The following is a 15,348-nucleotide window of genomic DNA, read 5'->3' as shown; positions in this document are numbered from 1 at the left end:
TTCAATTCTAGCCCTGTTAACCATTTGTACATTCTTTGTTACCTCTGTGTGAGCCAAAGGCCTATTCAGTACGAAATGACTCTTTAACAGAGGGAAGGAAAGGCCAGGGGGGGATAAAAGATATGTAAACTAATTTTCTTATATATTACCTGTGACCTGAGCAGCATTTTATATATATATATATATATATATATTTCATTTCAAAATAACTGAAATAATTTGTTGTTTTATGAAATTATTGTAAACAATGATCTTGTGCTTTCTGATAGCAGAAAGCTTTACAAGTAACGCATGAATTAATATCCACTTATCTAGTCTCTGCTTTTTTGTGTGAAAGTTATGGTGAATAATTTTTTTGCTATTTACTAGATGACTCCATATAGGTAATGTTAGCTGTCAATAGCCGGGTCTTTAGTGTTTTCCTATGTAGATATTTAGACTAGATCAGACTTCCTGGGTCCCTAGCTCTATCACTTACTAGCTTTGAAAACTTGGATAGCTATACAGGCATGTATATATATAATTACATTTATATGCAATGACAGGGTACTAGAGCTCTACACGTATATTTATTTATAAAGTATTACAGTAGCAGATGAACATTGGGCCTCCTAATTAACCCATCTCCTTGATATTTTATATAACTTGTTTATACATATTCTTTTTATTCATGTAATCCATATAGCAAGTCTTTTCATGTTTCATACATATCATAGCACACATCAGGACTTTTTCTTTATGAGTTACAACTCAATGAATGTCTGTATCACATGGTATTTGTCTATTTCTCTGTTGATGGACATATCCGTTTTCCTTGTTTCTATCTTTTGGTTATTGTGGATAACACTGCAATGGACATTGGTGGACAAGTATTTCTTTGATTTACAAAGATTGTTAGCTCAAAGCAATTTGAATGCTGTAGCTAATTTACTATTTTCCCTTTCTACTTTTGTTTCTGTTGTTGGTTTCTGTTCATCTGGCTTTAGCCATCCATCATTGCTTGCAACATCACGTTGACTACGTGCCTACCTTTTTGTCCAGATTTTGTTCTGTTATAGTAATGATACTTAATGTGAGTAGGCAGACACCCGTAGTATTTTCCCTGACTTGCTAAGTATTCATATTAACCACATTAGTTATACTTACATTGTTTTATCTGTATTTGAGTAAACATTGCTTCTCAAAGATCTAGCACAAAACTTATGTAGTGAGGTGATATAATATCAATAACTAACACCCATATACGTTGTTTATACGTGTCATGCAGTGGATTCTTACTCATAGCGACTCTGAGAACAACGCAGACTTGTCCCATTGGGTTTCTTAGGCTGCTTGATTGTTAACTGAAAAATCAGCAGTGTGAACTCACCAGCTGCTTAATGCAGCAAAGAGGCATCAATCTACTTCCGTGAAATTCTTAACATTGGAAACCCTGTGCGGCAGCTCTGCCCCAGCCTGCAGAGTTGCTCTGAATTGGTTTGAATTGACAGCCATGGGCAATACTGATGTGAGCAGAGCGCAGGGCTGTGCTCTATGGAGCAGCCAGTAGGTTTGAACTACTGACCTTTTGATCACTAGCTGAACTCTTAACCATGGAGTTATCGGGGTTCCTAACACATGGTGCTTAGTATTTTTAAAATTCTGTTCAAACAATTTGCATTTGTTAATTAATTTAATCTTGGGAGCAGCCATATGAAATATGCACACAAGGAATGTGAGATGAGAGGAGCACTGAGATCGTTGTCCCAGGGATACCTGGACAGTAATTGGCAGACACACTGTTTGAGGCCAGCAGTCTGGTGCAGAGTTTGAACTGTTAGCCAGTATTCCAAAGTCTCCAGTCCCACAACAATTCTATTCCGCATGGAGCCAGGGGTGCATTCAGTAGCTATGTCACTCTACATTTATACTTTATTATGCTTATTAATGTCATATCTTCCTTATTAGTTTATAAACTTATAGTGGAACTAATTTTTATTTACTTTGTAGATGGCTCAGTATGATTTTTATTTCACCCAAATTATAGCTTATTATTGTTCTGAGATATTCTTTCCAAGAATTTTCTATTCTGCAACGATCAGTATTGCATCCATAAAACTTTCAGATCTACAAAACAAATAAAGTTCTTCCAAGTGGTATACGTGTTCTTGCTTTTGTTTAAGGCATATTTTAAAATAAATTACAAGAATACACTGTGTTTTATTGGTGTCAGAAAATTTTGGAATCATATCACTAGGTTCAAATTCTTTTATTTTTTAAATATGTTTTCTACAGGGTGCTGCTTTAATTCAAATGCTGGCTAATTTTATGGGCCATTCAGTGTTTCAAAGGGGTTTGCAAGTAAGTAAATTGCTTTGTTTTCTCTTAAAATTTTTCTTATTTTATGCTATGTAGATGTTTTACAGTTTAAGAAATTACTGATATAAGATTACTAAATGGTATGGAAAAGTTTAAGATGTATAAGGTTAGCATCATCTTTCAATATGAGAAATGAAACTTATAAATACCATGTTCTCAATAGCACCAGAATAAGCTTGAAGTATTGTGTGATTGAGAATATGTTTAATTTTCATTTTAAATTAAAATTGTAAGAGCCCAAATAATTGATATAAAATATTTAGAATGCCTACTTCTCTCTTTTTTCTCCACTGATAAGTTTATGTAAGGTAAGAAGTGATAATAACCTTAGGAAAATTATATTGTGAAGAAAAATCTTAATAGTATTTTCAGCTACATGTATTTTGTGTTTCTGTTGCTCCGCTGTTGATATATATATATATATATATATATAGATAGATAGATAGATAGATAGATAGATAGATAGATAGAGATTGTTATTTATCTGATGATCATTTAAATTTTTCTTTTTAATTAGAAAATACAGTGCTGTACAAATTAAAGGAAAATAAACAATTTTATCAAAATGTATTTGCAGTAGGAAGTATGAGATTTAGGAGTAAATTTCTTAGAAAAAGAGGCTTCTTAATGGCTTTTAAAGTAAATACAAATACAGAAAAATAAAACTTTTACTCCATTGAAATCTGCTAGAGCAAATCATGTTCCTAGCAGCTGTGATTGATGAATTATTTATGATGCATTCTGCTACTTAGAAGTGTCCTTTAAAGTAAATTGATGTTCACCTGAAATACAATTATGCTAAGACAGAGAGAGCTATCAATCTTATCTGTTCTTAGTAAGCTTTCATTTTAAAATTTTAATAAACTACATCTGAGATCAGGTCATATTTTAGTAGTATAATTCTATGTTTACCCCCCACAATTTGTAAAGGTAAAATACAAAGCAAGAGTTAACTATGTTTTGACAAGGCTAGTTATACGTAGCACAACAAAGCAAAACTATAAATTTCCTGAAGAATAATTTCCCTTAGAAAATATTTTCACAGATTTGTTCCAGCAGTGGTTGGAAGTTACTTTACTCAGCTCCTTCCATTAGGGAAACCTTCAGAAGAGCTGAATCCATGGAACCTATTTTGTTGGGGAGAAAGGGTCTGTTCTGATCACATAGTTGGATTTCTCCCTCCTCTCGAGGAGCGCCCTCCAAGAATATCAGAGGAATGTCCTTCTCTACCGCCATTTCTTTGTTTTCCCCATTGATGTTGTAGCATGACAGTTCTTGAAAAAATCTAAACTTGTATAAGAGCAATACAAATTGAATTTGATTTCTTGGTAGCTAGTTGATGTGAAATCATTTTCTGAGTACAGTTTTTGTTCTTTTTCTCATCTGTCTGTATAGATTTGCTCAGCAGATTGAATAATCATAGTTATTTTATTTGGAAAGGATTATTATTTTGCAACCTTTTTTGCTTTATTTTGTCATATTTTCCTTAGTATGCAAAATGTGTACATTTTAAATATATCCTTTTATATTGAAGTATATTTAATAGACTTCAGATCAAGTATATCTGAAAAAAACTATTCATCTGATTCTCATTACATTAAACTTGGATATAAAACTTGTTTTAATGTGTTACTTATTCTCTGAAACTTGATTTGGCTTTAATTTTCAAGTAAGGGGCTCTATGTTTGTCCACATTGCATTTTATTTGCATTGTGACATCTCATTGGTCAGATAGATTTGTATCCTTCAGTACTTCACTTTCAGCTTTATTTATACTCATCACTCAAACTGATTTAGTGTATCACCAGCAGTTTGGATTAGTGTACAGTAGATCTCTATGTCGGGGTGATAAATTATCATCTCCTGAGCATGAAGATGTATGGGATACATTTTGAAGATGACCTCCTGAACAGACACTTCATGTCATGATGTTGACGGGTCAGAGTTGATATTAATATGCTTCCTTTCCAAAGGGGCTCAGGGGAGTATTGGTTTGCATGTTGTTGAGACAGCCAAGCCTGGCTGTCAGGGTTTACCTCGGCTGGACAAACGATGAATTCTTTTCATAATAACTATGACTATTTTCTGTTGACAAATAGAATTTTTTCATTTGCAAATAGACACTAGATTATGTTAACAGTTATAGGCAATATAAAATTTAAAATTGTATGTTTTTTCCTTTTTTTTTTTTCGTTCCACCTCCCTACTCTTCTGGTCTCACTCGAGCATGCTCAAGCTTGTTCTGCCATCTGTCTGCCTGCCGGTCTATCTGTCTATCTCTTCTATTTATTCTCTGTTGTTTTATTTTTTGTATTTGCAGCTTTGTCTTCATGGTCCACACATGAAAAACATTACAATGATATTTTCTGTTAATTTTCTATATACCTAAATTTTTCTTTTCTGGAAGTTTCGTGTAATATTTGACAGTAAAATTTTGAGAGAAGAAACATTGAATCCTTTTGTTGTTGAGTTAATATACCACTTATAAACAACATACATATATTTAAAGTAGGTTGCTTATATTTTTCCAAATGTGCACTCTCTATATTGTTCTTAAGATTGCGTTTCCCAAAATAATAGCAAACATATTTCAGAAAGCATGACACAATGAAATGAATACAGAGCAAAAATGATAGTCTTATTTATTTAAAAAATATTGGTGGGATTTCTGCAAAACACTAAATCTCCCTTATCCTCTGGTTCCAAAGTTTACAATTCAAAAGTTGAACTAGATAATCTCTAAGAGCCTTTCCATGTTTCATCATCTCTGAATCCAAATTTTATTTAATTTGATTTGCTAGTTAGACAACTTGACTTTCATGTGAAACTAGTGTTCATAATTTGATGTGGAGAAATGTGAATAGATGGGCAAAAATATGCCACTGCTCTTCTTGAAGCTTGATTTAGGTTCTGAATATTAACTCCATTTGACTTCTAGGGCATATAATACCTTAATTTTAGTCCATCAGACCAGCATTTATTGTTATGGAGAGTTTTGATAGTGACTTATTTCTTTTTGTCAATATTTGACATATATATTTGTTTGATTTTAGTTACCTAAAATCATTTCATGATTTGCTATGGATAATTTACATTTTCATAGTTAAGACTTTATCTGTCTTAAATTATGTTTTCAAAAAACTAAACAGTGCTTGGTGAATTTTACTGGATATTCTATCTCAATGATATTCCTTTTTAACCTGACAGGACACCTTCTTAAGTACCCATCTTTGAAGGTTTGCTTCAGGAAACCATAGCTGGTATATAATGCAGTAGCAAAGCATAGCAATATCATTCTAATATTTCAAGCACAAAGGGATTTAGCATAGAGAATATGGGTTTTATAAAACAGTTGGGAGGGATAAAAGAGTAAAAATGGGGAAGACTTCATAAAATCAAAACATTCAGGAAACACTATAAAATAACACTCATTTGCTTAGTTGCCAGCCGTACACCTGGAAGCCACCAGCAGTACCTTCTTCTGCACTTGACTAAGGGAAGTGTTTCTTTCTTAGTGCCTTCCCGATAGCTTGTGCCTGCTTCTCACCTGACAGACATTTGCCTTGGAGCCAATTAGCAAGGGATTCTGAGAAATGTGGCACCCAGGCCTCCAGCCTGCACAGTGCTCAACAGGGTATAGAAGGTAGCAAGGGGACAGGTGAGCTGACGACAGACAATTGAACAAACGTAATCGATCCATTTTGTTGTTGTTTTACTTTAGTGATTTTATTATTATTTGTACTATATATGTAGCTTTTTGTATTACGATACAGAGCTTTTTTATTTTCTTTTGTTACTTTAGTGATAGCTCCATTATTTTTGTTCCTTCCCTAATCATTGTATTACTTACTGCAGAAACATGTTCCCGTTTCCACCGGGTTTGTAATCTCCAGGCCCCTCTGGGGAGGGACTGGACTGGCTTGGTGGTGTCAGGGTGAATCAGTACTGGTATGATATGTCTGAAATTTCCAACTATCTAATTATGACACTTCTAAAATAAGCGCTGACGAAAAAAGACAGGGGAATTGACTATTATAAAAGTTTTCTGTTTTTAATTAACTTAATATTTTATATTTCTGGTTTACGCGATCGAAACTGTTGGCTCTTCAGTCTACTCCCTTCACCCCCCTCCTACTAGGATATGATAAATATATGGAGAAGGAATTAAGCAGCAGTTTTTCTAAATTACATTTAATTTAAAATCAAATATGCACGGGACAAAAAGCCCATCTGGAAAGTGAGCCAGTATGGCGTCCCAACCTGTATGTCTTCCTCACTGTAAGTGTCTGTCCAGTGAGAATTGTTGTTAAAAAAAATTACTGCAGGCTGTGTTCCCAATGGAGACTTAAATAGAGTTAGTGAAAACGCAGTAAAGAATTAGCAATAACTAGAAAGTCTCCTTGCACGTCGGGAACAAGTTATGCATCATATAATGCTACCTTTGAGGCCTCATTTTTGACTGTGTTATGCATATATCAAACAGCTTCCTAGACCAGTCTGTGAAGAGAAACTCGAAGCATCACTTTGGGAGGTCTGTATTCGTTCTCTACCGATCACAATACCCCAAACTCGTGCCGTAACCTCATTACTACCCTTTCCGCGCGTGGACAAGTTTCCGTGCTCAGTGCTGTTTTCCTTTCTTTCCCCGGGGTAACTGGAACTATAAATGTAATGTAAGTGTGCTCCTCTTTCGCCTCTCTATAAATTCTTGGTGATTGGACATGTCCCTCTGCAATGTCTCTTGCAACTCAAACCTTCAAATCCATTACAAATATTATCAAACAACATCCTTTGGTAATAGTTACATCTCTAATTTGCCAGAGTCTGTGCGGTTTCCATGCACACGCCTTCATCGTTACGCAGAGGAAGCAGTGTATGAGGTTAACGTGGGGGTGGGATGGGGGACGATCAACAAAGCAGGACAAACGAACTGGGATCTACTGCCTTTGTGCCATTCTTTCTTCCTAATTTGAGTCCGTTTAGTTCAGATCCTAGTTCTAGAAGAACTCGCAGGATTACTTTTAAAGTAACCAATTCAGGTGCTGATTCTTTGGACTTTTAAAATTACACGAGTCCTTTTAACTTCATTTATATTTGTTTTAATCTCCCTAATTACATTTTCTCTTGTTTTTCGCCCAGTAATAAAATAGTAAAGCTATAATTATAGGATCCTTAGATAACATTGATTGGCCCAGTAGCTATTACAAAAATAATTAGTATGTAATACTATTGCTTTTTCCTTTCAAACAAAACAATAATGTTTTAATGATTTGGGCCTGGTTGTACCATTCTTCATGTTGTTATGAGTCCACATGAGGGAATTAAAATTGTGAAGAAAGATCATTGTTAAGCTTGATATAAACCCAAGCCCTAAAATCTATGTCAGAAAGTGGGTCACCTTCCTGCTGAACCAGAGAGAGTAATTTAATATCATCTAAAATATGGTTGAATAGAGAAAGATTTCTCTTGATTAGTATTTAACTGCTCTTTTCCATAAGGTAACCTACAACACAGTGTTTGGGTCCAATTATCAAGGTGAAAATTGCTTATGCAAATCAATGTAAGGCAATGAGGTGTGGATAAAAAGCAAAAAGGAAATATCATTATTATTGGTTTGTGCTCATAAAATTCTGATGGCCTGAAGTAATGACAGGCACGATGCTACAGGGAGTATTAGCAGCAAAGCATGCTCAGTAACTTGTGTTCCAGGGAGATGCTGCTGTCTGTTAGCATGTGTATGCAGGACTTTTGTTTGAGACCTGCAGGCTTACAGTTGTGAAAGACTGCTCCCTGCATGTGGGTTTTCACGAAAATGAAAACTCAGATAGTAATAGAAGAGCAGACACAGTGTGTCAAAGTTAAGGTCCTTTCTGTGGAGATGGTTTGTGTTTCCGTCCAGATGGTGACTCAGTCACACTTAATCTAAAATGAATGGCCATGGACAGTTTCTGCTCAAATGTCTCTCTGTTTCATTTAAAATACGGCACAGTTTTATATATGTGATAGGGAAAAGAGTTACCGCTTGGTAATCATTGTTTGTGATGATACTTATGATAGTCTTACAAAACCGATTCATCACAACTGGTTCTAGCCATTTGGACTTTACCAAATTAGCATTTATTAACAAGTTAAATTACAAAGGCAAGATTAATGAACATGTAAAAGAGAAAAACATTTGATTTTTATTGAAAGATTGCTTGATGTGAAAATAGTTTCATGTGTAACAAATACTTTTAAAACTTAAATAGCCATGGCTATTTATATCTCTAAATAAAAAGGGATTACTTTTTGTCACTGAATTTGTTTATTGGAAGGCTTACACACGGAATCCTTACCATGTGCTTCTGAACTGCAAGCTTTCCTGTGACCTCTGCAGCTATATGGATGGAGCCATGCCTTAAGCATTTCGGTGCTAACTGAAGAGTCCAAAGTTCAAACCTCGTAGTTTCTTCTCAGGAGAAAGAAAGGCCGTCTGCCCCTGTAGGGAGTGCAGCCATGAGACTGACCGGGACAGGGCGTCAGTGCCCACCGACGGTCGCTAGGTATTGGAATCCATACAGTAGCAATGCGTTTCTGTGTAAGGATACAATTATTTGTAATCAACCAAAAAGCCTTTACTATTAAAGATGCACCCTTTTCTCTCCTTTTTTTAATTTGGACATTGCTTAAGTAAGACCAAAAAAGAATTGATGCATCTGAATTATGGTGAGAACATTTTTGAAAGTTCCACAGGCTCCCAAAAGGACTAAAAAGTCTGTTTTGCAAGAAGTACGCCCAAAGTACTCCTTAGAGATGAGGACTTCAAGCGTTCATCCTAGATCCTTACATACTTTTTACAAACAAACTGACATCATGTTTGGTAAAGTAGAGGGCCGGTGGAAAGAGGAAGGTCCTCAAGGAGATGCACTGACTCAGTGGCTGCAACATTGGGTACAAACCAAGGCGAAATGGTGAGCACGGTCCAGGACAGGGCAGTGTTTCATTGTATGTGAATCGGGTCGCTATTGGTTGGCACTGATTTGATGGCACCTAATAGAAACAACACATTCATTTTATTTATACTTTTATGAAGATTTTAGCCTTGTGTTTTATACACTTAAAATTGCAGCTTTTACTCTCCTTTTCAAAACTTTGTACAAATGCATATGCACTACAGATACTGAACATTAACATTTATATTGAAAATATCCTTCTCCCCTGGGATATCAAATATCTAAAATCATATGAAAGATGACATTTTGTAAGTTGGTGACTTAAAAGAAATCTGTAAATACTGCTCCTGGTCACGTGTTTGAAAACTTACAGTAAGATCGAATGTGTTGAAAGACCTCTTTTCGGTCAATGGTAATCGTGCTTTAGCTCTCCTCTACCTTCTAAGTCTGTCTTGAGAAAGACACAACTTCACCTTGGCTGAACAAAGAGAGTGTGGGTCCTGCAAACTATGGCCTTCAGACATTCTTTTAACTCAGACCTGAAGCCAAGCCTGAGACCACCTTTCAGCTGGTGTGTGAACAATAACACATGGGTGAAACTAACATGCCCCTCAGAAAAATCAAGTATATACACCTGAACAGATAGTATTTATCTAAAAGCAAAATCAAGCAGAATTGTTTCCAGTAAACTAACAGAAAGGGGGCAAACCATGGCTAATGAAAACAGGAAAACCAAGGCAGGAATGTGTGAAGTGCTGACACCTTGTGAGAATTGTAACCCCGGGCCAGGGAACTCCCCATGCATGCATTGCTGGATTAGAAATGAATTTGCTCTGGAAACTTTCATGTAAATCATAATAAATATTTTAAAGACAAAAAATGGTGGCATCACTTGCTTTCCTCAATATGATTCCATTTGTAAGCAATCTCCAATAGCCACCATCTGTTTGTTGGCTCAAGGCCTCCACCTGTGATTTTTAAAAACATTTAAGAACACTAACCATTTAAATATAAAAATTGCCTGTTAATACTTTGTGCTAACAGAACAAAATTATAGTTTTTCTTCCTATACTAAAAGCTATACTTAGTTATTTCTACAGCCCATATTTATGACCCATTAAATATCATTTATTCTATACATTCTTGTTATGTACTTACGGTAAGTAGTGAGTATTTAGTGCATGCTGTATAGAGCAGGTATAGTATACATTTCCATGAATCATAAAATATGATAAAGGATTCAAAGACAAATATATGGTGCTAACTGTGTTAAATGCTACGAGGGAGTGAGAGGAGGTAACTTTATCGGGTATTTAGAAGATCTTTCTTCAGAAAATGGATGATACACAAAGTTCTGAGGGATATAAAAGGGCTGAGGGGAGATCATCAGGAAGAGGAAAGAGCTTGTGCAAAAGGTAAGAAAAATTGAGCATGTCAAAGGAAGCAAGCTAAGGTGCTTGAGAAAAGTTGGAAGGACAAAAGACAAGGTCGGAGAGGTACGGGTAGGAGCCCGTCATGGGGTATCCAAATAGACTTTGTGGAGAAAATTGGATTTTATCCTAAGTATAGTGGGGTGTTCTTAAAGGGTTTTAAACTGGGATGTTCTCTATCTTTCTGCAAATATTGCAGTGGCCTTGAAAGAATCAGCCTACCATTACGGTAACTGGCTAATAAAATTAGAAGGGAATTTAAGTATCTGGTAAAAGAGGATGAAAGGTTGGATATGGCATAATTAGGTATGCAGAGGCAGGGACATATTCAAAATGTATTTTGAAGGTACAATTAGCGGGGACTTGGCGTACATTGGACGAAGAGTGAGGTGTGGGAGCAGAGGGAGAGAACAGAGTCAAGGACGCCTCTGCGGTTTCCTGTCTGAGGGCCTGGGACCAACCGGGAAGGACTGTACCGGTTGGGGGTTCCGAGAAGAGGGAGGGCCACCTCAGATCCAAATGGAGCAGCTGCCAAGGCAGGCAGAGTACCAAGTGTGCAGTGTCGCCAGTGCCTGGAGAGAAACACGTTTCAACAACAAGAAAGCGAGCAGCAAGGTTAAATGTAAGATACATGTGGAGTAGGGGAAAAATGGAAACGTATTCTTTTGGAAGACTGCAATTTTATTAGGTTGAGTGGAATGGGTATAAGCGCATACTTTTTAAAAATTGCAAAAGAAGGATATTAGAAAAGTGAAGTAATTTGCTATAAAGGATATAAGGACTCACAGAAAGCTTTTGTTTTATTGACTACTTCAATATGGGAGCCCGTTGTACTAACAAGAAAAGGAATTTGGTAGTGCTCAAGAAGAGAAAACTGGCATCTCGGTCCTTGCGGTGGTGAAGGGACTAATTTTTATAGTAGAAAGATGCTTTCAATAAACTTGAAAATCTGGTAGTGGGGAGATGAGGGAGCTCCTTTCTAATTGTGCTTTTTTTCAGTGTTGTTTGAGCAAGGGTCTGTAGTGGAAAGCTGAGGATGAGAGGTGAAATGTGAGCATGTAGGTCTGAGAATAAAGAGGCACACCTACTAACTACTGATTGCCTCTTTGAGCTGGGTGATTATGAACGTATCATAGACTGAATCTGCTTAATTACAGGATTTTCTCCAGTGACGTTCAGCTGCACGAGTGCGGGTTTAGAGAAGAAAAATACTTGAATTCATCTGGAATTGTTTTTTTGCCAAGCTAGTATAATTGAAGAACAGAACTGAAAAGTTGAGGTGGCTATTTGCCAAGAATTGATTAAGATGAACTATGAAATCTAAGGAAAAAGAAGACAGAAAGTATCTCACACACATTAACAATACGAACACAAATAATAAACTAGTATAGTGTGTATGATTTTAGCACTGAAGAAAAGAAATTGCCTCTGAGAATATAAGAAATTTAATGTCCTTATAGAAGTGTCCTTAAGCCCATAAATGTAAAAATGTTCAAGGAAACCTTACCAATCTAGAACATGTGGGGCGGAACCTTCTGGTCTCGATTACATTGCTAGGCAGTCGTAGGTCCTGATGTCATGGAATGTGTAGGTATTGGAGAGAAGTGGAGATAGTGCGTATTTTTAAGTGTTACCTGTACGTCTTTCCAAACCTCTCCTCTTGAGGTCAGTGTCTGTACATAGAGGTATGGCGAGAATGAATGTCGTATGCCCATTTTCTGGGCTAGCTGCTAGCAAACCTGGCATCTCAGTAAATGGCTGCATAACTACATGTGCTAGGCCTTACAACTTCAGGAAATCTCTTAAACTCAGAGGGGAATTAGTTTTTTTCAGGTATAAAGTTTCGACTTCAACTTTTTCCTCCGTGCTTTTTGTGTTTAATTTGTTGTTATTTTAATAGTTTTACTGGGGGCTCTTACAACTCTTATCACAATCCACACATGCATCCATTGTGTCAAGCACATTAGTACATAAGTTACCTTCATCATTTTCAAAACATTATCTTTCTACTTGAGCCCTTGGTAACAGCTCATTTTCCTCCCTCCCTCTCCCACGCGCCCTACCTCATGAACCTTTGATAATTTGTCATTTTTTTTCAGGTCTTACACCAATCTCCTTTCACCTGCTTTTCTGTTTGTTGTCTGTCCCCCTGGGAGAGGGTTATATGTTGACCATTGTGATCGGTTCCCCCTTTCTCCCCCACCTTCCCCTTGCCTTCCTGGAATCACTACTCTCATTATTGGTCCTGAGGGGGTTAGCTGTCCTGATTTCCCTGTGTTGCAAGCTCCTATCTGTACCAGTGTACATGCTCTGGTCTAGCCAGATTTGTAAGGTAGAATTGGGGTCATAATAGTGGGGAGTGGGGGTCACGGAGGAAGCATTAAAGAACTAGAGAAAAAGTATGTGCACACTGACTGGCTCATCTCTTCCTCGTGACCCTTCTGTGAGGGGAAGTCCAATTGTCTACAGACGGGCTTTGGGTCTCAACTCTGCCCTTCCCCTCATTGACATTGATGTGATTTTTTTTTTTATCCAAGCATTTTTCTCCTTTAGGTTAATTCGTATAATTTCCTTTCATTGGCCCTCTGGAACATTTTGACTTCTCTTGGAAGTAAAGTTGAACAGAGAGAGGTTCAACCCAGATAGTATTTTTTTGAGCTTGCTCATAAAGTTTCTAATGTATCCTGATCTTTTTTGCATCATGTATATTTTTCTAAAGATTTATACTGTTTTCTGAGCACATGCTTGTAAGGTATACATTAATATTATCAGATGACTGGTAAGGGCCAAATTCCTTACCCAGTTCTTCTGAGTGTGTTGTCATTGAGTTGAATTTGACTCGTAGTGAGTCTTTGTGAAACTGACAAACAAACAAACACCACACTGCTTAGTCCTGAGATAAACTCACAATTGTTATATTTGTGCCACCATATATATTTATCTTACCAAGGATTTCCTTGCTGTGCACATCCAATATCTCTCAATTAAAATGCATTTTCGTTTCCTGTAGTCTCCTGCACTGGGTGCTGAGCAAGAGTAGGGTGGGGGCGGTGATGGTCATAGACGTGACTTAACGTCAGTGCCCTCTTGTTTCCTAGGAAATAGTGCATTTTGCCAGCCAAGACCAAATATGTCTGTTTGGTAAGCTTGTAGTGGTCTAAGTCCTTTACCAGGGCATTCAGCAAAGGCAGTTCCCAAACTTCAGTTTTACCAATAGATACATTTTATGTCTGAGTAATATTTCACTCTCGCAGTGAAAGTGAGAAGTAGGGCTATTTTAGTACTCCAGAGCACCCCAACAGACTATTACTTTCACACTATTTCACTTACAGGTGTAGGACCCTGTCAGGTTGTTCTGGAACACAGTACACATCCCAAAATAGAAATAACTGCCTTTCTGCTGGTGTGCCTGCATGTTGGAGTCTGATCTATAATTAATACATAAAATACATATAAAAACAAACCTGGTATAAGAATGTTTCGCTGTCTTTAATTAAAAATCAAATGAATAGACGACTAAAAATCTTCATGGACTTACAGTTTATTTTGAGTGAAAATCGTCTGCCATACTGAGTAGCTTATCATGAAAGTATGAGTTTTAAAATACTCATTAAGTAGAATGATGAAATTTTTAAACGTGCAAAATTGCATTTTGCTCCTGGAGAAATATCTGGATCCTCCTATAGCCAATCAAACTACTTAGGGAGATAACTTTTGGCATAAACACACATTAAAAAAAACCCACAGAATCAGAATGACATATCAACAATAAAGTACTTTTCTGTGATTGTTCTGCATATTTAAATAGCTTTGTTCTTAAATGGCACCTTGCTGTTTTATGGTGGCTGGAAACCTCCAGATCTTGACAAGTGAGTAAGGGTTCCAAGAGATCAAATGTTCTTCTGGGAAGCTTGACCACAGTTGAATGGTAAATAGGGACAATTAATACCTGTGCCTCTGTTTCCTCCTCTGTTCTTCTCTCTGATAATGAAAATGTGAACTTTACTGCTTTTATTTTGTTTTATGCTTTGTCACTGCTTTGATGCTCATTTTACATAATCTCATAATCTCTAACTAGTCTTCTCATATTACCTAAAATAGCATCTGGTCTATACTCCAGCTTTGTGGTATTTTACTTTGTCATCTGTCACTGTGTGAGTCTCCTTGCTGCTTTCGTTCAAGGTCAGGGATTGTAGAGACATCCTCTGAATGCTGGCACAGGCCAGCATTCCAATAGATTTTATCCCACTCTCGGTGACATTGCTGTGACCTGGCAGTTTGTAATCTGTGGTGGTGGTGTTCATGGACCCCTTCAGGTTACCACACTCTCACAGTGCACACACTGGCACAGATTGGAGTCCGGAGCTCGTGGTCCTTCCTCTGCTTATGGACCCCGGCTGTGGAAGCTTTTGTAAAGACAAGAAAGTAGCTTATTATAATTATGCACTGTCGTCGCTGTCGCTTTATGTGCACCTCCGTCTAAGAGCTTCTGCACAGGCTGCATCCCTTTCAGTTTCTGTGTGTGTACAGGTTTGTGTGTGTGGACTTTAACCTTCTGGTCTGCCTCTTTTGAAAACTTTCCCCGATACTTATTATGCGGAGCCCTGGTGGTGGAGGGGTTCTGTGTT

General features: G+C 37.0%; 1 protein-coding gene across 2 annotated transcripts in view; it reads left to right on the top strand.

Moving 5' to 3' along the window:
* Positions 1–2,279: 2,279 nt before the first annotated feature.
* Positions 2,280–15,348, top strand: part of LOC142436502 (thyrotropin-releasing hormone-degrading ectoenzyme-like) — a 283,596-nt gene continuing 270,527 nt past the window's right edge. For both annotated transcript variants that reach the window (XM_075540114.1, XM_075540113.1), the window contains exon 1: positions 2,280–2,340. In XM_075540114.1, the coding sequence (XP_075396229.1) occupies positions 2,293–2,340 (48 nt within the window). In that variant the 5' untranslated portion in view covers positions 2,280–2,292. The remainder of the gene's footprint in view (positions 2,341–15,348) is intronic.

Source organism: Tenrec ecaudatus, unplaced genomic scaffold (genome assembly GCF_050624435.1).
Source record: "Tenrec ecaudatus isolate mTenEca1 unplaced genomic scaffold, mTenEca1.hap1 Scaffold_370, whole genome shotgun sequence".
NCBI classification, from domain to species: Eukaryota; Metazoa; Chordata; class Mammalia; order Afrosoricida; family Tenrecidae; genus Tenrec; species Tenrec ecaudatus.
Note: the sequence above shows the minus strand (reverse complement) of the source record. Positions and strands in the feature narration are given on the sequence as shown.